The 20,736-nt window shown below is 41.8% G+C and overlaps 1 protein-coding gene across 2 annotated transcripts in view; it reads right to left on the bottom strand.

Annotated features, from left to right (window-relative positions):
• The window catches only part of LOC142139997 (putative ATP-dependent RNA helicase DDX60), a 382,899-nt gene that overhangs the window by 53,880 nt on the left and 308,283 nt on the right, over positions 1-20,736 (bottom strand). For both annotated transcript variants that reach the window (XM_075197859.1, XM_075197866.1), the window contains exons 34-35: positions 17,603-17,744; positions 1,264-1,385 (exon numbers count right to left, since the gene is read on the bottom strand). In XM_075197859.1, coding sequence (XP_075053960.1) covers positions 1,264-1,385; positions 17,603-17,744 — 264 coding nt within the window. The remainder of the gene's footprint in view (positions 1-1,263; positions 1,386-17,602; positions 17,745-20,736) is intronic.

The raw sequence follows: 20,736 nt of genomic DNA, 5'->3' as shown, positions 1-20,736 counted from the left end.
GTGGGGTAGGTGTTAGCGATGACCACAATCCCGACACCAGTGACATCGGCAGGAAAATACGTTTATATTACACACCTGTGAGGTGCTCGCATTGGCCCGTTAATAGCATAGATCTAATAGTCGCACTTCAAGTGACATCAATGTCACTGACGGTATCTTCTCATGCCAGATTTTTTGACAGTCTTTTTTTAGAAAGTCATAAATCAGTGCAGATCTGCATTACAGCAATCGGAATTTTCCTGCCGATGTCACTGGTGTTGGGATTGTGGTTTTCGGAAATGTGACTAATACCTGGGTGTATTATTACAATTTTAAGGTAAATTTATGTTTCTTGTTTCTGACATTTTTCTCTATGAAAGGTTGTGCCAACTCACCAAAACACTAGGGCATTGTTGGGCACTTCAAGTGGCAATTATGTCAGGGAAGAGTGCTTCATATGTTGATGAAAAATAGAAATCAACATATACAAAATAGTACGACAATGAGAAATCATTAAACCAGATCATTATTTTCCTGAATACATGATATCAAATGCAAATATTTATGCTATTACTTTGCCGAGATTTCCCAAGAGAGGACTATTTTTCCCATCCCAAACCTTAAACACACAAGACTTATTTTCTCATAATTTTAACTCCAGAGACAAGAAGTTAACTGTCTTTTTTAGCACTGTGTCAGGTATCAGAACTTTCCAGCACATTGCTCTACATTAGTTCTCCTTACCTCCCCATGCAGCTATATTTTTAATGCCTCATGATACTGTACACAGTTTTTACCTATATAGCAAAAGTTTATCTAAATTTAAAAAAAAAAAGTAAAACAAATTAACAAAACCATTCACATTTTAAAATACTGTGGAATATGTGTATTTATCCATAAATTTGCATTTGCATATGTGACCTGATCATTGCTTGTGTGTAATAAGAAACTTCTATGCTTAGGCCTGTAGCATTGTGGAGTATATACCCCTGGGGGTAAATGTATGAACGTGCGGGTTCTTCAACACCCGCGTGTTCAGCGATTAAATTTCACAGGGGGCGCTGCATTGTAAAGGGAAACTTCCCTTTACAATGCAGCGCCGCTTGAAATTTAATCGCCGAACACGCGGGTGTTGAAGAACCCGCAAGTTCATACATTTACCCCCTGGTCTTGATTTAGGTTTAACTGAGATTTCAAGAGGAGTGTGTGTAGGACATGACCCTTCTTGCCACCTGCTTTGAAGGCTTTGAAAATAAAGGTTGCAGGCACTTGTATTTTCCTTACCTTTGACTGGAAAAAATTGTCCTCAGGTGAAAATCTGTTTGGTGGCAAATAGCATCTCCCAAAAAGATTTGCTAATACCAGTACTAAGGTCTCCATTACAGAATCAGGAAATTTAGTTGGATCTATGGAAACAATACACAAAACAATTGTGATCAAAGTGATAACAGTGTTCATCTAAATAAGATCCTATTAAAGGAATACATAAAGATAACGGGACTATCAATCTTGGGTGCATGGGATGCCGGAACTATGGGGACCGGAGGTGAGGAGGAAAAATTGGGCTGAGCTTAGAGCATAGAGACTTTACCCTACCTCAGCTCGAAGGGGCACTATGTTCCTTCCTATTCTTTCACTATGACTAAGTAATTCAATATATTTTTCTCTGATTTTGTCTAAAAATATTGCCTTATTGTCATAGCAGCTGTCCATAAAGCCTACTTAAGGCATATATGGGTGTGGATCACAAGCCAGCCCTTGCTAGATGTAAACCCCTATACCTGGGAGATGAGTGCATCTGATTTTAACTGCATTTTAATGGTGTTTAAAGCATATAGGTCAGTGTAGGACCTGCATATAATGAGGTGCCCTTGACACTGGGATTCAGGGTTAAATGTTTTGATCAAAATATGAACTAATACCTCATGCTTTCAATTTGCTAGATACACACAGATATGCAGTGTAAAGGATAAGCCCTGACAACTGTCTTATTGTTTTGTGTACATATAAGGGCATTTTTATTGCTGGTACCATATACAATATGGGATATACCTAGCGTGGGCTTATTACCATGCAGCTGTTACCATATAGAATATGGGATATACCGAGCACTGGCTTGTTTTTTCTCTAATTCAATATAGGCTTGACATTGCCTTGCAGTCTATTGGAGTTATGCTGAGACGAGCAGTACAAGCAGTGACAGTGATAGAGCCGCAGAGGAGAACAGTGTTGAAGTTGAGATTGGAAGCGACTATTCCTAAGGTGTGGAGTATCAGCTCTAGTGTGATGGTTGAGATACACTGTCTAATATTTATTTGCAACTACTAAGTATATAAAGGACTGAACTTTATTGAGAGATCTGGGGGTAAATGTATCATACCCCGGTTTCTTCAACTCGCAGGAGTTTGGTGAGATGACAGCTAAAATTTAAAGTGGCGCTGTCTTGTAAGGGGAAACTTGCCTTTACAAGGCAGCGCCGCTTTATATTTTAGCTGTCATCTCGCCGAACTCCCGCGAGTTGAAGAAACCGGAGTATGATACATTTAACCCCTGGTCTGGAACTCAGTATTGCAACTATGATGTGAACTGCACCTTACACCTCTGGCACTTAACAATTAACATAATTTTTACACTTGCATATGCAAAGTGTTACTTTTCCCCCTTTGACCCATAGTGCACTGGTATTTAAGACAGACTAAGCTAGACTGGAGAAATCCAGAGCAAGGGGGTGGCACAAGAGTGAGAGCACCTACACCACAAACACATTGGTGAGAAAGGGGATACAGGGATATTACATTAAATTTCTGTTTCACCAAAAATTCATGTCATACTTTTTTTTTTTTATCATCAATCGTTTTTATTGAAATTTTTTTTAAGTAAATGGGGGGTACAGAAGAAAAAAAAAGGGGGGGGGAAGGGGGGGGAGTTCGAACACACCAATATAGCATTTGCAAATTACAGACAGTATACAATTTATAGTATTCAGTTTACTGTGGAACTTTAAACTAACTCACCAGACCTGGCCTAGGTCTTGGAAAACCCGAAATAAACACTCAATCAGGGCGCAACTATTGACAAAGAACCACCAATAGCAGGGGGAGAAGAAGAATTATTTACTGGAGCCCCACCCCCGTCGGTCACGTAGACATGCCATTCAAACCATTTCATCAATGGGGAAGATGGTCTCATTGAATAAGGGACATCTAGTGTTTCCATTTCAAACGCATACTGGACTTTGGTAATTACCTTTGACAGAGAGGGGGGGAGCGGTGCTCTCCATGCCTGGGCTATGGCGGCTCTGGCGGCAATAAGTATATGATTAAACACATAACAGGCCTGTCTCGGGACATGAGGCGGATATACCTGGAGAAGGGCAATCTCGGGGGTCTGAGGAAGATCCAATTTGGTCACTCTCTTAGCTAGGTCAAATACCTGAGCCCAGAAAGAGCGCAAAACCGGGTATGTCCAAAAGATGTGAAGCAAATCCCCAACCAACGAGCATTGTCTCCAGCACAGCTTAGACTGGGAGGGCCACATTTTATGGATTCTAGAGGGGGTCAGGTAAAGTCTATTAACTAGCTTGAAGAACATTTCAGTGTGGTTTAAACATTTGGACATGCGAAAAGCATTTACATAGACTGCCTGCCACTGGTCCTCTGTGAGGGCTATCTGGAGATCTGATTCCCACTGGAGTTGGCTAGAGCACTTGGCTATTGGCTCCGGGGAGGTGAAACCGTACCAAAAGGTGATCCCAGCTCTATTATTTCCTTTCGTAAGTTTCGAGAGGAGCGTGGCTGGGAGGGCCTGTAGGGACAGATTATATCTCGAGAGGGAGGATATCCAGTGTCTGATTTGTAGGTATTTGTAAAAATCTCTCGCAGGTATATGGAATTGGTGTTGGATTTGCATGAAAGACATCAACCCCTGGTCATCAAATAATGATCCTAGGACTACCATGCCATTCGCTATCCACAGCGACAAATTTACATCCGGGATCAATTTAGCCAAAGCACTCAATGACAGGTTCTTAGTGGGAAGAGATATGGCAGATGAGTTCACAATCAGCTTATCACAGGCCCTTAACGAGTCAACAGCTAGCCGGGACAGGGACCCACATGGTGGGCGCCACCGTCTAGGCAGCCAGAGTAGATCCTGCAAGGGGAGATGAGGATTGAGAGCTCTTTCCAAATCTACCCATGGTTTTGTATTGGGGGGGAGAGACCAGTCTCTAAGTTGGGCCAGAAGGCAAGCCATATGATATCTAGCCAGGTCTGGGAGAGCTAGACCACCTTTTTGTCTAGTTAAAGACATACGAACACTAGCTATTCGTGGAGGTTTGTTCTTCCAAATGTATGAGCACATGATAGAGTGTAACTTGTCCAGTATAGGTTTTGGTAAGTGCAATGGTAACGTACGGAACAGATACATTAGCTTCGGCAAAATCATCATCTTAAAGGCCGCCAGCCTACCTAACCAGGAGACCTCGCAACACATCCATGACTTAGTCAAGGTAATTATTAGGGGAATCAGAGCCACAAAGTTAAAGTCTACAATGTGTTTTATCGAGGGAGTAATCTGAATACCCAAATAATGAAGCGCTTCCGACTTCCAGGAGTACGGAAAGAGAGCCCTAAGACTCGACACTTTAGGTGGTGGAAGATTGATAGGTAACGCATCGGATTTAGTTGTATTCAATTTATAGTAAGATACCCCACTAAATTTTTCAAGTATAACATGGAGGGGCGGCAGCGAGGTCTCCGGGTCAGTTACAAATAATAAGATGTCATCTGCAAAAAGACACAGCTTGTGAACAGTCTGGTTGACTGTGACCCCAGGAAAGGACTTGGCCTGTCTAATAGCTTGGGCTAGAGGCTCTATTGCTAAAATGAAAATTAGGGGCGAAAGGGGGCACCCTTGTCTGGTGCCATTCGAAATCTTAAAATGATCAGAGGGAAAACCATTACTGAGTACTCTGGCCGTGGGGTCACTATAAAGGGCCATGATCCCGTTCAAAAATCTATCTTTCAGCCCAAAGCGAAGAAGGACCTGCTGCATAAACCCCCAGTGCAACCTATCGAAGGCCTTTTCTGCGTCGAGGGAGAGAATTACTAGCTCAAGGTGGGACCCATTCATACTTTCGATGATGTTAAGGACTCGTCTTGTATTGTCAGAGGCCTAGCGTCCGCTAACAAACCCCACCTGATCAGGGTGTATGAGCTGTGGGATAAGGTTTTGCAGTCTATTAGCTATGAGCTTGGCATAAATTTTTATATCAGTATTCAACAGGGCAATGGGCCTATAATTTGAGCAACAAGCGGGGTCCTTCCCCGGCTTCGGGATTGTTATCAGCTGAGACTCGAGCATTTCTTTGGGGAAGTGCCCCTGCTCAGTACCATTATTATACACTTGCACAATAATAGGGGCTAAGTCAGACTTGAAAGCACTATAGAGATTATTGGTATAGCCGACTGGGCCTGGGGCTTTATCTTTCGGTGATTTTTTAATAACCTCTTCAACTTAAGACTGTGTCCACGGTGTATCTAAAGCCATGGCTGTTTCAGGATCAAGACTAGGAAGATTAAGGCCCTCCAGGAAGGAATCTATGGCTTTGCTATTTGGCTGGATCGTGGTGGGATCTTCCTTCAGATTATATAGGGTAGCATAGAATTTAGCGAATGTATTAGCTATGTCTTTGGGATTAGAGACTTTTCGATCACCTTCTTCCAATAGATATTTTATTCTGTTCCTAGCCTGACGGCCTCTAAGTTTACGCGCTAACATCCTCCTTGCTCTATTCCCGGCCACGTAGAATTTTTGCTGCAATCTATTTAGGGCTGCTTGGGTCCTAGCCATAAGTAATTTCTTTAGTTGGGCTCTTACCTGAGTAAGTTCCTTTATAATCTCTCTAGATGGGCGGGCCTTATTTTGCTTCTCAAGCACTTGAAGTTTAGCTTCTAACACGTTCTGACAGTGTGCGTTTGCTCTCTTTAATCTAGCCCCGGTCTGGATGGCGACCCCCCGCACTACCGCCTTTAGAGAACACCAAAAGTTAAAAATATTAGTCTCTTCTGGATTATTGGTTTGGCAGAATAAGGAAATAGAGTCCTTTAAAGCCAGTTTCGCCTCTAGCAGGGGAAGCAAATAAGCTGGGAAGCGCCACGGTCTGGGAGGTATATGAGGGCGTGACAGACGCCAGGACCAGAGTAACGGAGCATGGACCGACCACGCCAAAGGCAAAATCTCCAAGCGGATAGACCTTTGTAACGTCCATTTATCTGTTAATATAAGATCTATCCGTGAGTACGAATTATGGACATGGGAGAAATATGTGTAGTCTCTCCCCTCTGGCTCCGAGACCCTCCACATGTCATACAGACCATGCTCTGCCAACAGCTTTGAGAACGCACCTGCCGGACCTAGCTGAGAGGAGGCCGCAGAGGGAGGGACAGATGGAGATCTGTCTATCCTGGGGTCTGCCACTATGTTAAAATCACCCATCGTTATTAGACACCCCTCCTTATGTTTATCTACTTCCTGGAAGACCTCTCTTAAGAAAGGTACCTGGCGAGAATTTGGAGCGTAGAGGGAGGTGAGAGTGACTAAAGTGTCTTCCAGCAGGCCAACTAAAATCAGGTATCTACCCGCTTTGTCTGCTACCCGCTTTTTAAGAGTGAAAGAGATATTAGAGCTGAACAAAATGGCAACTCCATTGCGTTTTAGTGGACCGTTCGCCATATAAATTGTGGGATAGTGATTGTCTCTGAAAGTGGGGGGGGGCAGAGGCTAAAAAGTGAGTCTCCTGTAATGCAACAATATCTGCCCGTTGCTTAAAAAAGGAGGACAGCGCCATACGGCGTTTATTTGGTGAGTTTAAGCCCCGGACATTAAGAGAAAGTAGTTTAACCATCTAGCTTGAGGAGGGTATGGCATTGTCTGTATAACCTGTAACCAAGGTAGATCCCCTCCAAAATCCAGAGAGGGGAGCGAACCACAATTGCAGCCTGAACAGCGGTGTGTTCTTGAGTAGTATCAAAGGCATGTCGGGTAAAAGAGGAAAAAAGGTGGAGAAAAGCAAAAGAGAGAAAATAGGGCAAACTAACCGAAATAATCCAAACCATTGGGTTAGTGTATTTGCTGGAGGGGAAAAAGGAGAAAACCAGCAAAATAAGTAACGGGGGGAGCATGGACTAACGGGGTCCCCACCCACGTACAAATCACCCACTCAAACCCAATAACAACTGTAAACCCAGGTAACATCTAGCATCATAACAAGAGTAATATACAATACCTTAGCTTTCAGAGCGGCATAACAAGGACTGCCACTACATAACGGTATTATCTAATAACATATAAACTGTTGCAACACAACAATAGGAGTCTCTGGAAGGAAAAGCATTTAAGTGGCACAGTAACAATTACAAACCAGACACACAGTACCCCACCTGTGGCTTCCAATCGGTCACCCTATACAGGGAAGTCCTTAAGAGGTAGTCTGTTTTCTTCACTTTCAAACATTAGAAGCTGGGCGAGAAACCAAACAGTCAGGGATAAATCTGCTGCCGAGCATGGGAAATAAACCTCTTATGAAGCACTTCTCGACCAGTCACCTCTCACTCTCGATTTCGGGCCCGGTGCCATCTCGCGCACTGGGATGTCCCAGGATTTCAATAGAGCAATGCCATCTTCTACCGATGTGATCACATGGGAGACATTTTGGCGACGGACTAACAGCTTTACTGGGAAACCCCATCGATACTGGATCTCTTGTTCCCTTAAAGTGCTGGTTACTGCTTGAAAGGATCTGCGTTTGGTTACAGTGGCAGCCGAGAAGTCAGGAAAGAATTGAAGTTCTTTAAGAATCGAGGAACTTTCATCCAGCCTGGCTGCCTGTAGTAAGCAATCTTTGATCTGAAAGAAATGAACCCTGAGGAGGGTGTCACGGGGGAGGGACTCAGGACCAAACCTCAGCCTAGGGAGGCGATGAATACGGTCGATGGTTAAATCGAGATCAGATGCTGCTGGTAAAAGTTGGTGGAATAGATTGGTAACAAACGGCAGAAGCTCAGCTGAGGATATTGTCTCCGGAATCCCTCTTATTTTAATATCGTTACGTCTTGACCGGTCTTCCATATCCGCCGCTTTTTCTTGAGAGGCATTGAACTCCGCTCTCAGTTTTTCGTGCTCTGAGATTAGCTCATTGTGGGAGGCCGCCACTTCCTCAAATTTATCTTCCAGATGGCCTGTCCTTCCTCCCAGTTCGGCAACTTCACGTTGAATATCTGTAATTGAAGACCTCATCTCTGATAGTAATTCTGACTTGAGTGTGGCAAGCATAGATTGCATAGCTTTAATTGTGATAGGGCCATCCGCATCGACATGGGGGGAGAGGACGGAGAAGCACTGTTGGGGCCCTCTATCGCGGACGGTGAGGTAGTTAGCACCGAAGCATTTGCAGGATGTTTGTTTTTCCCCACATTAGAGGAAGAGGAGGCCTGTGATTTAAAGAATTGACCTGGCGGCGGTGATTGGATAGGTTTCACTCTTTTGGGTGCCATGGCGCCTTGCATAGATCATATTATAGACTGAGAAAAGGTAAATGCCAGGCTAAGGGCTTGAAATATTAATTGAGTGCAGGATCCGGGTACAGTTGAGAATACTAGGCGAACCAGCGCCACATGTGAGGGGTGTGCTGCAACATGGTAGGGGACCCAAAAAAGCTCAGTCCAGCATCATATGAAAAAGAGCATAACACTACCCCACTGGTATGATTTGGAGTGAGTGCCAGGTGAGTGGAGATTGTTTACATCAGAAATATCTTCACATGCACATAGAGATAAGTGCTCACAGGTACCTTTAACTGCAGCAGCTATACAACAGCCTCCAGGTCTGCCCCCAGCTCAGCCACTGCCTCCAGGCTTTTCCAGTCTCCAGCTCCAGTTGCCAGCCCAAATACCACTGCTATGGGCCACTTATGAAAGATGAATCCGCTCTTGGGCTATAGTCCCACTCTGCACCAGCCGTTTTAACCGCTGCCCGCGACTGGAAGTCCGGACCCGCAAACCGGAAGTGATGTAACCGGGGGGCCCTGCGCAACTATAGACCGCTGCTGTGTCGGCCTTGCACTCCTGCCGCCGCTGCCGGGCACCGGAGACTCCCAGGAACAGGTAGGACGCTGTGCAGGCACTTCAGGGGCCACTCCTGGGCGACAGATTGCCTGCAGCCTCACTGCCCCACTCAGCCTGACGCTCCGCCGCTCGACAGCGGCCCCAGGTCCGCTTCTCTCGGGGTCACACTGGTCTCTACAGCCTCCCTGCAGAATCCTCCACGTGCTGGCTTAGATTAAGCTGTTTTGACAGCTCCTTTTCCGCTGCTTAGGGAGTAATTGCAGCGGAGCTACCTCCACATACAGCCAGACAGGATGGCGACCAAGCTCCGTCCCCGATGTCATACTTTTTACATGGAAGTCACAGTACTTGCATAATAATTATATTTAAATAATAGTATAAATGTTGTTGAATTCTTAACTCTTTGTTATTCTGTTTTTCTGCAACTTTCTTTAAGGCTAAAGATTTATTCCTTCACAAAGCATCATGTAGAATACACTACAAGCACTGCACATATGATTACTTGTCACATCCTACATTACCTCTGTTTTCTATACAGACTGCAAGATATAATGTACTGTCGAAGTCGTATAATTGGATGAACGAAAGTATATTGGTTTAATATTGGTTTGCCGTGCGATTGCGAAGCGTACGCCACGTAACACATGGCGTGATGCGATCGCACGGTAAAATACGCACGCACACACTCTCATTACAACATTTAGTTATTTATTCATATTCATATTGGTTTCGTTACACTGTAATTTATGAGCACATAATATTTGGTTTATTATTAGTCTATATATATATATAATATGATTATATGTACATTTTAGTGTTATTAAAGGTTTAGGTTATAGGAAAGGTGTCATGCCTGATATCATATTGATCCCCTAATCATCAGCAGCTGTCCGGTGCAGTCGGCGAAGAGATCACACATTGCATACTTTAGTTATTGATATTAGGGAATAATCCTTTGTATGATGCTAGCTATGAAAGGAACAGACCCCCTGGAGAGACAACCCCCACCTTTGGATTCCTTAGATTGGTTTACCCTGGACCCACCCAACGTCTGGACCTATAGAAACAATCTACGTCATCTCTATTGTTCAAGTGTAACACTGTACTGTATATAATCATCGCTGCACACCCCCTGGTTCTCAGTCAACTCTGACACAGTATTCTAACAGATATACTGTCCACCGGGTCCCGTGGGTGCGCAGCGAGCGCATGCGTTAGCATTGGTATGTACATATCTTTTGGTATTGGCTGTACTGTACTTTATCATGATATATTAATGTATTGAATTGTTGACTATTTACATCTGCTAAAATAAATCACTTTGTGCTTTGGAAACACATACAATTGATTGGGCAATGCTTATTTTAAAACGATAAAATTACTTTAATAATTTGGGGGCTCGTGAGTTTAGGAGTTACGTTATCGGCAGGTATGCAACGCTCACGGTATTCGGTTCCTCAATAAAGGGTGGATTGACGGACGCGTCGCATAACAGGAAAGAACGCAATGTGTTTAAGACCTGTGGTTCACTGTGTGTTGCGAAACCGAATGTCCGTTGTTGCATAGACTGAAGGAACGCTAATAAGAATCTAGGGACAAGAAAGAAAAATATTTATTTATAACTGTATTGCATTGCATAGCGTATGTGTATTTCCGGCTGTGCGTACGCGAACTTGCGGTAGATTTTCCACGTGGTTAAACAATCGTTTTGATAGTTATACATGCATAGTATAAATCACTTGTGAAAACCTCTGGGACATTATTACTATTGTTGGGAATTCTTTTATTTTCTGCGCAGAAAAGGTGTATGTCGTGTGATCTGTTGACTTTAAATACACTAAGGTTTTATCTATTGTAAAATAGAGTGTCAGTTGCTGTTTGACGAGGCAGGTGCCCAACTGGTGTACGGTATACAAGGCAGTTATACCGGGGGCGGAAACTGAATAAGTTTTCGCGACGTGCACCCAAGGGTAATCGCATCGTTTACTGATAATTAGTATCTGTAAGCATTGCGATTGCAGTGTAAGAAATATGATGCATACGCAACTGTGTATTGTGACACGTGGGTCAAGATGACCAAAGATTCTGATAGGCCTTTCCCAACAATAGGGAGTTTTAATGCAGAGGTACTAAATAACGTAAAAGATAAAGTACGGTTGATTAAGTCAACGAAAGTGAGAAATGCACATAATGATTGTTTAAAGTCAGGGCAAATGGAAGGTAACACGTGGCAGAGCAGCGAATGCACAGCGGAAGTAAGTGTGGCGAAAAGCACGCGCACAGCGGAAATGAGCGTACCGGAAGTGTGCATTCCGGAAGTGTGGGTTGCGAAGCGTGGCGAACTCAGCGCAAACACGCCCCCGATAAATTCGGTCGGGGCGGATAGTACAGCCAATACCAAAAATGTGAAAACTGTAACTAGTAACTTGTATGTTGTTTTACGTAATGTTAAAAGTAATGTTTCAGGACAAGGAAAGGGAACGGTTCTACCAGAAGGGGCAACGGCTGAAAGTGGTGAGAATAATGTAAAGGTTATCACAGGGGAAGACATCCATTGTACTGCAGCAGCAATTTCAGCAACTAGTTATAGTGAGTTGGTAGGCTTACATCCTGTCTGCACTACAACAGTTTCCAATGGGAAAGCGGACAGAGATAGTGATGTTCCCTTAAAACATGTAGCAAAGCATGATCCATGCACTAGGTCTGAAACATTTTCAATTTTCCCTGATCCTAGGAAAGATTTGACCAAATGTCAGCAGTTTATTAGATATTATGGTAATGTGTACGAGCCAACTAATAACGATTGGCGAGTATTATTGAAGACCTGTCTTCCTCTCAGTACTGATATACAAAAGTTCATTAAGGATTGTATGTTGGAGGAGGATGAATCCATAACTGAGGATGATAATCAGGACAATATTAGACATATAATCACACAGTTGGCCATATATTTTCCAGTGATAGTGGACTGGAGTAAAATTTTTACTATCGAACAAAAGGATAGTGAAAATGCAACAGACTATTTTTGCAGAGCTCTAATAGCAATGGGCAAATATACTGGGGTACCAGACATAAAAAATAATGTACACTACAGAGAGGTTGCTGTTAAAGTTCTAATGGATGGCCTCAAGGAAAATTTGAAAACAAGGGTGCAAACTTCATTACCGAACTGGAGAGGGATCACTGTAAGTGCTCTCAGGGAGTCAGCTATAGGACATGATAGAAGTATGAATAAACAGAAAGAGACACTAAGTGATAGGGTAATGATGGTAAGTATCCCAGCACTAGAGGGACTGCACACCCGACCACCAGCATACAACCCACATAATAAGAATCATAGAATAATTAGGTGTTTCAAGTGTAGCGAAGAAGGCCATTTTGCAAGAGAATGTAAAAAGGAAAAAACACAGAGTGATAGGTTAATGATGGTAAGTATACCAGCATTAGAGGGACTGCACACACGACCACAGTGTAATAACATCTGGGTTAAAGAAAAGAAACAACATGAGTTGAGGAAGTGTTTTCAATGCAATAAAATAGGACACCTAGCAAAACATTGTGCAGACATGACAGGGACGTGCTTCTACTGCCGTAAGAAGGGACACATGAGTAGGAACTGTATAGAGAGAAGAATGGATACCTGGGTTGGAAATCACATAGACATCCACAAAGGAGGCGTACACTTCTCTCAGAGGTTCCCCTACAATTGATTGCACACTCTGTAACAACTAATATTCTGGGGGAGAAATATAGCCGACTCTAGAGTTAATCTGTGGTAAGTATTAAGGTGCAAAATGTAGAAAGAAACTTATTTAAAAGGTCATCTTTGTTGATTTTATTTGTTTGCTTTATGTTGTCACATGTTTGTTTTTCTAAATCGCTGGCCGATGGTAAAGAATGGAAATGTTTGTTTTGTTTGCTGTTTTAAGATAACTATCTTGTTTTTCTTCTAACAGATAAAGGGTACACAGAAGATATATAGACTTAGTGTTTAAAAGGGGTGAGATAGAGAAATAGAAGAATTACTCTTGAAAGACTAATTAACAATAGACAAATGGAACACTCTTTGTTTTAGGCTGCAGTGTCTCATGAAAATTTGTTTGGCTGAGAATCATTATCCAACAATGAAATCTATACATACTTGCTCCAAAATATCGTTTATGTATCTCAGATGAGTCATCAACAGTTAATTTTTACATTTCTATATTATAAGTTAGGAAAGTCCGTTGAAAAGGTATGTAGTCAATGAGATACCGAGTTCTTAATGAACAAATGACGGACGACACTGGATTGCACGGTTAAGACCCCCTAGTCATTCTTGGGAGGGATCATAGTTAAATGAATACAGCCATTTCCCCATAGAGTCAGAGTCCAATCCAGCTGTCATTTTGTTGTAAAAATCTCCCTTTCTGCATGTATGTTTGTATTCAAATCTGTGTATTCCCATCATTCATTGCTTTCTTATTTCTCATTCTTTACACAAACGCTAGTCTCTCTCTCTCTCTCTCTCTCTCTCTGTCTCTGCTCTGGTAGAGATAAAATCAGACACAGTCTCAACAATGGGGCTAAGACATATTTTTATTGTTTTTACATAAGACAAATTCAGAGATACACACACTAGATTGACACGAGTTACAGAAACAGTCAGTGGTTTTGTTTTCATGTGTATAGAAACTGCTGATTTTAAGCAGAAAGGGTCTGTTGTGGAAATACGATTCATGTTTTATAGATTGCATATCTGTTTTGTTTTTTTTGTTTTATGATTCGTGCCTCCAGTACAAAAATGTGCCTTTATATGGAGGCACAAAGGGTGGATAGGAGATTGCTGGAGGTTAGGCATACAGATATGCATCTCTGTATAGAACATTGGAGTAGGATTTTTACCACAAGATACGACATAATGTGAAACCCTAGAAAATGTAGAATTTTCATGTTTTATATTTTTTTCACTGTTAGACAGGCATGCACTGGATACTGTTATATTTGGAGAAGTGTTATAGAAATAGACCCTCTTGCCTTTACCACTTAGTCAAGTAGCTGAATGTGAGGTACTGAGAATGACATACGAGTTGGCAGAGGGAAAATTGATTGATATGCATTTGTCTTCAGCATTTTTCTAGTCTAGGGGGCGATGTTGAGGTGACTGAGAAATCGTTTTATAGCAATACCAGCACATGATTAGGACACTACATAGAGGACTTTATACAGTGACACAGTTACCAACTGAAGTAGCTGCTAGTAAGGTCTACACTTACACACACGACCATACATGGCTGTCACACCAGGGTGAACATAGCTGTCAAATAGACAGCAGGGTTTTATGTGACAGTTAACAAATCTATGTTTTGTTTTGTTTTTTGTTGTATTGTTTTAGTTTTAAAATGTGAACACACACACACACACACATGCACACATACACATATTGGTTAATATATGAAGATTTGTGTTACCTGAGGAATAAACTGTCTGGAAGGTGAAGAGATGTGGTGAGGAGTCTGGTAGACTCTGGAGAGATGGACAAGGTAAACCAGTAGCTCCCAGAGGGTATCTCCCAGTCCCAGAGGAGGCAGGAAATGGTCTGGCTCAGCTGGGTACAGAAGGTATGTGCAAGCTGGTAAGAGTATATTGGGATGCACCAGATATTTCGTCTCAAACTAGTAGGACGTCAACGTCCTATCTTGATTAAGAGAATGTCAGGAAAATTATACCAATAGAGCCATCCCATATCCCTCCTGCTGATGGGTTTTCCTCCAGGTAAAACAAATACACGTCATCCAATTACCACCATGCAGGATCCTCAAGTATACACACGTGTACCAATGAAAAATGTCTGGGTAAAGGTGTATTGAAATGTGTCTAATGTATTACTGTGACATACTCAAAACTTTTGTTATTCAATGTGATAGTCCTAGAGTTATAATAGATGATAGGGGTATTCATGTTATTGATAATAGAGGTATAATGTATGAGTAGTGGTAACAAATCACATACTTTCAATTAGCCATAAACCAGTGTGAACATAAAGTAGTGGTACTCGGTAGAACGAATTGAATAGAATAAGAGTTGGAACTTGATTGAAGTGACTGATAGCTTCGGCCACTAGTCCTTTGCCGCTACCAAAAGATCACTCCTGGGCATACTCCTAACCTGTCAGTTTTTTAAATGTTCTTGACCCCTCGTGAGATGAGATTGTAACTGGGAGGCTAGGTTAGACCTTGAGAGAAGGTAAATAGTGAGACAGCAACCAAGAACGTCCAAAACACTGTTTCCTGAAAAGTCACACTAACTGTCAGGATGTTGGATCGGGAGAGTAAGTTGTGGAACAGAAATTTCTTGGGCTCAGGTTATTTGACAGACAGGTACCAGGTGTAGGCTACCAGCATCACGGCTTCAAGGGTAGCAGAGACACACTGGTGCCCATTCCACCCACTGCAGAGGGGCCAACACTCAGAGAAGGGTCCAAGGGCACTCAGGAGTCTGTTCTGGAAGGCCTCGAATGCAGTTAGTAGCACCTGAGCCAAAGGCTAAGACTGTTGTCCAGCATGAAGTTGTAGTTTTTCCTGTTTTGTGTTCTCTCATTTCATTCACTTCTTAGGACGGTTAATTCTTTTGATTATTAGCAGGTGACAGAGACTGGTTCAGGTAATGATAAGGACGTATTGGGGAGGAAGGAGAAGTTAGTATTATAATCGGTCCAGCCAATTACTCTATTCAATTCAGGGGTAAAGGAAAATTTGGAAACCTCGGAGCTTGGAGAAAGTGCGAGGGGCTATTGTCTGAGTAGCATTGTGTCCGTAAGTACGGTGACCCCATGGTTAAAAAAAAGAGGTACACCCAGCGATGCCAGTCCAGTAATATTCGGACTTGAGAAGGCATCCTTGAGAATGATTATCATTCTTGGGAGGGTAAGGTTTTAGACCAAACAAAGTGCTGGGCGTGCTCTCACGTGCCTCAGTGATTATATCAAGTAGGATAAGTTCTCTTTCCGCTAAATATTCTTGAGGTACCCAAATTATGAGTGGGAGGCCACTAGGGGAAAAGTACAACACCTAGGTCCCTTAGTCTGGAGTCTTCCAATATTAAACCAGAGTATTGGGAGACTGGGAAGAAAGAACAGACAATAGCCCGCCCACAAGTGTTGATGAAAAGAACTGATGACATTATTAGAAGTGTGTATATTAACGCAGGCTGAAGGAGATTGCATATGACCTTATTGATAGACATATGATGATCTATTGATGAACATGAAGTGTTTAAATGTATTCTGAGCTTAAAGACATGCGTTGGACAGAAGAACCTGTTAAACTTGAAGAACTGTAGTAGAGAATTCTGTATAGCTGATACATGTTCTATTGTACCTTGTACCTTTCCAAATAATGTATTAAGTGTTTTATTGCACCCTTGAAGGGCATACAAAAGGTTATCTCCAAGCTCCAGAAATGTACGGTCTTTAGTAAAAGAAGAAATCGTTTAGAGGATTAAGACTCTCTCTTATGATAACTTGTTTAGATATACAAACAGCGTGGTCATACACCAAGGGGGATTTGAATTACATAACAATGAAACGTGGTACTGAGATCCTGCATATAACATCTTTAAGGTGATAGTTTATTGTACTATCAAAGGGTGGACTGTCAAAGTCGTATAATTGGATGAACAAAAGTATATTGGTTTAATATTGGTTTGCCGTGCGATTGCGAAGCGTACGCCACGTAGCACGTGGTGTGATGCGATCGCACGGTAAAATACGCACGCACACACTCTCATTACAACATTTAGTTATTTATTCATATTCATATTGGTTTCGTTACACTGTAATTTATGAGCAGATAATATTTGGTTTATTATTAGTCTATATATATATATATATATATATATATATATAATATTATATGTACATTTAGTGTTATTAAAGGTTTAGTTTATAGGAAAGGTGTCATGCCTGATATCATATTGATCCCCTAATCATCAGCAGCTGTCCGGTGCAGTCGGCGAAGAGATCGCACATTGCATACTTTAGTTATTGATATTAGGGAATAATCCTTTGTATGATGCTGGCTATGAAAGGAGCAGACCCCCTGGAGAGACGACCCCCACCTTTGGATTCCTTAGATTGAATCAACCTATGATCTGTTTACCCTGGACCCACCCAACGTCTGGACCTATAGAAACAATCTACGTCATCTCTATTGTTCAAGTGTAACACTGTACTGTATATAATCATCGCTGCACACCCCCTGGTTCTCAGTCAACTCTGACACAGTATTCTAACAGATATACTGTCCACCGGGTCCCGTGGGTGCGCAGCGAGCGCATGCGATAGCATTGGTATGTACATATCTTTTGGTATTGGCTGTACTGTACTTTATCATGATATAATAATGTATTGAATTGTTGACTATTTACATCTGCTAAAATAAATCACTTTGTGCTTTGGAAACACATACAATTGATTGGGCAATGCTTATTTTAAAACGATAAAATTACTTTAATAGTACCTTCAGGGCATGGTTTACACAGCTGGTGAAATAGACCTTTTTCTAGAAAGCTGACAAACACCAAATTTGATGGCTCGTGGTGATGTAAATTGGCAACCAGTCCAGTAAATGCAGTAGGATTGCAGTCTTGATCCAAGTATCCCTACAATAAGATGGATTATTGTAATACATCTTCACAAATACTACTATTTTTTTAAAAAAGTGAATATTTTGCTCCATTGCATACTACAGGCAAGCATGAAAGAAGTTGAATTTCTGTAATTGAGCCTCATATGATAAGAAATACACTACATGCTGTAAAAATTTCAGTATATCAAATCGTTTTTTTACATTTTTAAATCAATATTCAAAAGACCAATAAACTTTGCATGTCTTCCCCTCCAAAACAGGATCCAGAATAACTGTTGTGAAAAGGCTGGCAAGTAGTATCATTTCAAACTCCCATATTCAATAAAAAATTGTAAGGGCAACACAGCATGAAAGCAGTCTCTCGCTCTCCCACTATGCCAGTCATTCATTTTCATTTAAAGTTACTCTTACTTACACTACCTTTTTCTTACTCTCCTTTAAGCACTCTCTCTGGCGTAACTCCCTCCTTCTTATGCCCTTTCTCCCTGTTACTCACTCTCCTTTTAACACTTTTTCTGATGTTTCTCCATCTAAAACTTTTTCATTGAGCAACATGACTTGTGCTGCACTGTGTTTGGAGAGCAAAGACATGACTATATATTGAGACTGATCAATAAATCTATATAATCTAGATCAATAAATCTAATATGCAACAAAAATGCCAATTCTTTTAATCAGTGGTAACAGTACATGCTATCACTACATCTGTTTTTGAGTTATCAAAGTTTCATGTCCAAGGACATTTGTTTTCCTTTAAGCCACAGAATCTTGAGCTGGGAGAGACTGAACTACAGCAAGTTGGTTGACCTACGAGATAGAAGTTATGCAGAAAACTCCACCACTATGCACACAAGCAAGCAGGGGTTTTATAAATAAAATACAACTTTTCTATTCTATAGCAATGATTAAAAGCCTGGAAGCATAACAGCAGCAAGCAGTAGACACAGAAGAAGGGCGATAAACAAATAAAATAAACGAAACTGCAACTTGTGAATAGTCATCAACAACATCATCATCAACATTTATTTATATAGCGCCAGCAAATTCCGTAGAGCTTTACAATTGGGAACAAACATTAATAAGACAATACTGGGTAATACATACAGACAGAGAGGTAAGAGAACCCTGCTCGAAAGCTTACAATCTATAGGACAATTGGAGTTAGAAACACAAGGACATGTGCTACATCATATTGCACAATGGACCAGTCAGACTGCAAAGGTAAAATTATTGAGTGGGCCATGTGTGTTGCAATGTTGGTCAGAAGGTTATTGCCTTGCGTTAGCAGTGTAGAGGATGGTAATAGGGTAATCTAGGGAAATTAAGATGATGGTTGAGGAATATCATAACCTTGTCTGAAGAAGTGGGTTTTCAGTGAACGCTTGAAGGTTTGAAGACTAGAGGAAAGTCTTACTGTGCGTGGGAGGGAATTCCACAAAGTAGGTGCAGCCCAGAAAAAATCCTGTAACCGAGAATATATAATATATATATAATAAAAAGTTATTTGTTTTTCTTCTCCAGGTACATCACTAATCACGATCACTAGTGATGACAGTCTCAGTGATGACAGTGATCTGATGAATTGCAATTCATTTCAAAGTCCCTCTTTGCTGTGACAATGAACTTTATCCCAAAAACAACATTTCCACTGCATTTCAAACCTGCCACAAAAGGACCAGCTGACATCAGGTGAGTGATTTTCTTGTTAATACAGGTGAGAGTGTTGACGAGGACAAGGCTGGAGATCACTCTGTCATGCTGATTGAGTTAGAATAACAGACTGGAAGCTTTAAAAGTAGGGTGGTGCTTGTAATCATTGTTCTTCCTCTGTTAACCATGGTTACATGCAAGGAAACATGTGCAGCCATCATTGCTGTGTACAAAAAGGGCTTCACAGGCAAGGATACTGCTGCTAGTAATATTGCACTTAAATCAACCATTTATTGGATCATCAAAAACTTTAAGGAGAGAGGTTCAATAGTTGTGAAGAAGGCTTCAAGGCACCCAAGAAAGTCCAGCAAACGCAAGGACCGTCTCCTAAAGTTGATTCAGCTGCCGGTTTGGGGCACCACCAGTGCAGAGCTTGCTCAGGAATGGCAGCAGGCAGGTGTGAATGCATCTGCTTTTGCACGCTCAGTTAGGCGAAGACTTTTGGAGGATGGCCTGGTATCAAGAAGGCCATCAAAGAAGCCACTTCTCTCCAGGAAAAACATCAGAGACAGACTTCTATTCTGCAAAAGGTACAGGGATTGGACTGCTGAGGACTTGGGTAAAGTAATTTCCTCTGATGAATCCCCTTTCAGATTGTTTGCAGCATCTGGAAAAACTCTTGTCCGGAGAAGAAAGGGTGAGCGCTACCATCAGTCATGTGACATGCCAACAGTATAGCATCCTGAGACCATTCATGTGTGGGGTTGCTTCTCAGCTAAGGGAGTGGGCTTACTCACAATTTTGCCTAAGAGCACAGCCATGAATAAAGATTAGTACCAAAACATCTTTCAAGAACAACTTCTCTCAACCATCCAAGAACAGTTTGGTGATGAGCAATGCTTTTTTCAGCATAATGGAGCACCTTGCCACAAGGCAAAAGTGATAACTAAGTGGCTCAGGGATCAAAACATCAAAATTTTGGGTCCATGGCCAGGAAACTCCCCGGACATTAATCCCATTGAGAATTTGTGGTCAATCCTCAAATTGAGAAACAAAAACCCACAAATTCTGAATTAGGCATAAATGGGCAGCCATCAGTCAGTATGTGGCCCAGAAATTGATTGACAGCATGCCAGAGCGAATTGCAGAGGTCTTCAAAGAGAAGGGTCAACACTGCAACTATTGACTCTTTGCATAAACTTAATGTAATTGTCAATAAAACCTTTGACGCTTATGAAATGCTTGTAAATTTACTTCAGTATACCATAGCAACATCTGACAAAAAAAGGGCATTGGGACAGCGAAGAGTATTGGCTGGGGGGGGGGGGGGCGCCAGAAGTGGCTGGGATTACGCC

This window comes from Mixophyes fleayi, chromosome 1, assembly GCF_038048845.1.
Source record: "Mixophyes fleayi isolate aMixFle1 chromosome 1, aMixFle1.hap1, whole genome shotgun sequence".
NCBI lineage: Eukaryota > Metazoa > Chordata > Amphibia > Anura > Limnodynastidae > Mixophyes > Mixophyes fleayi.
Note: the sequence above shows the minus strand (reverse complement) of the source record. Positions and strands in the feature narration are given on the sequence as shown.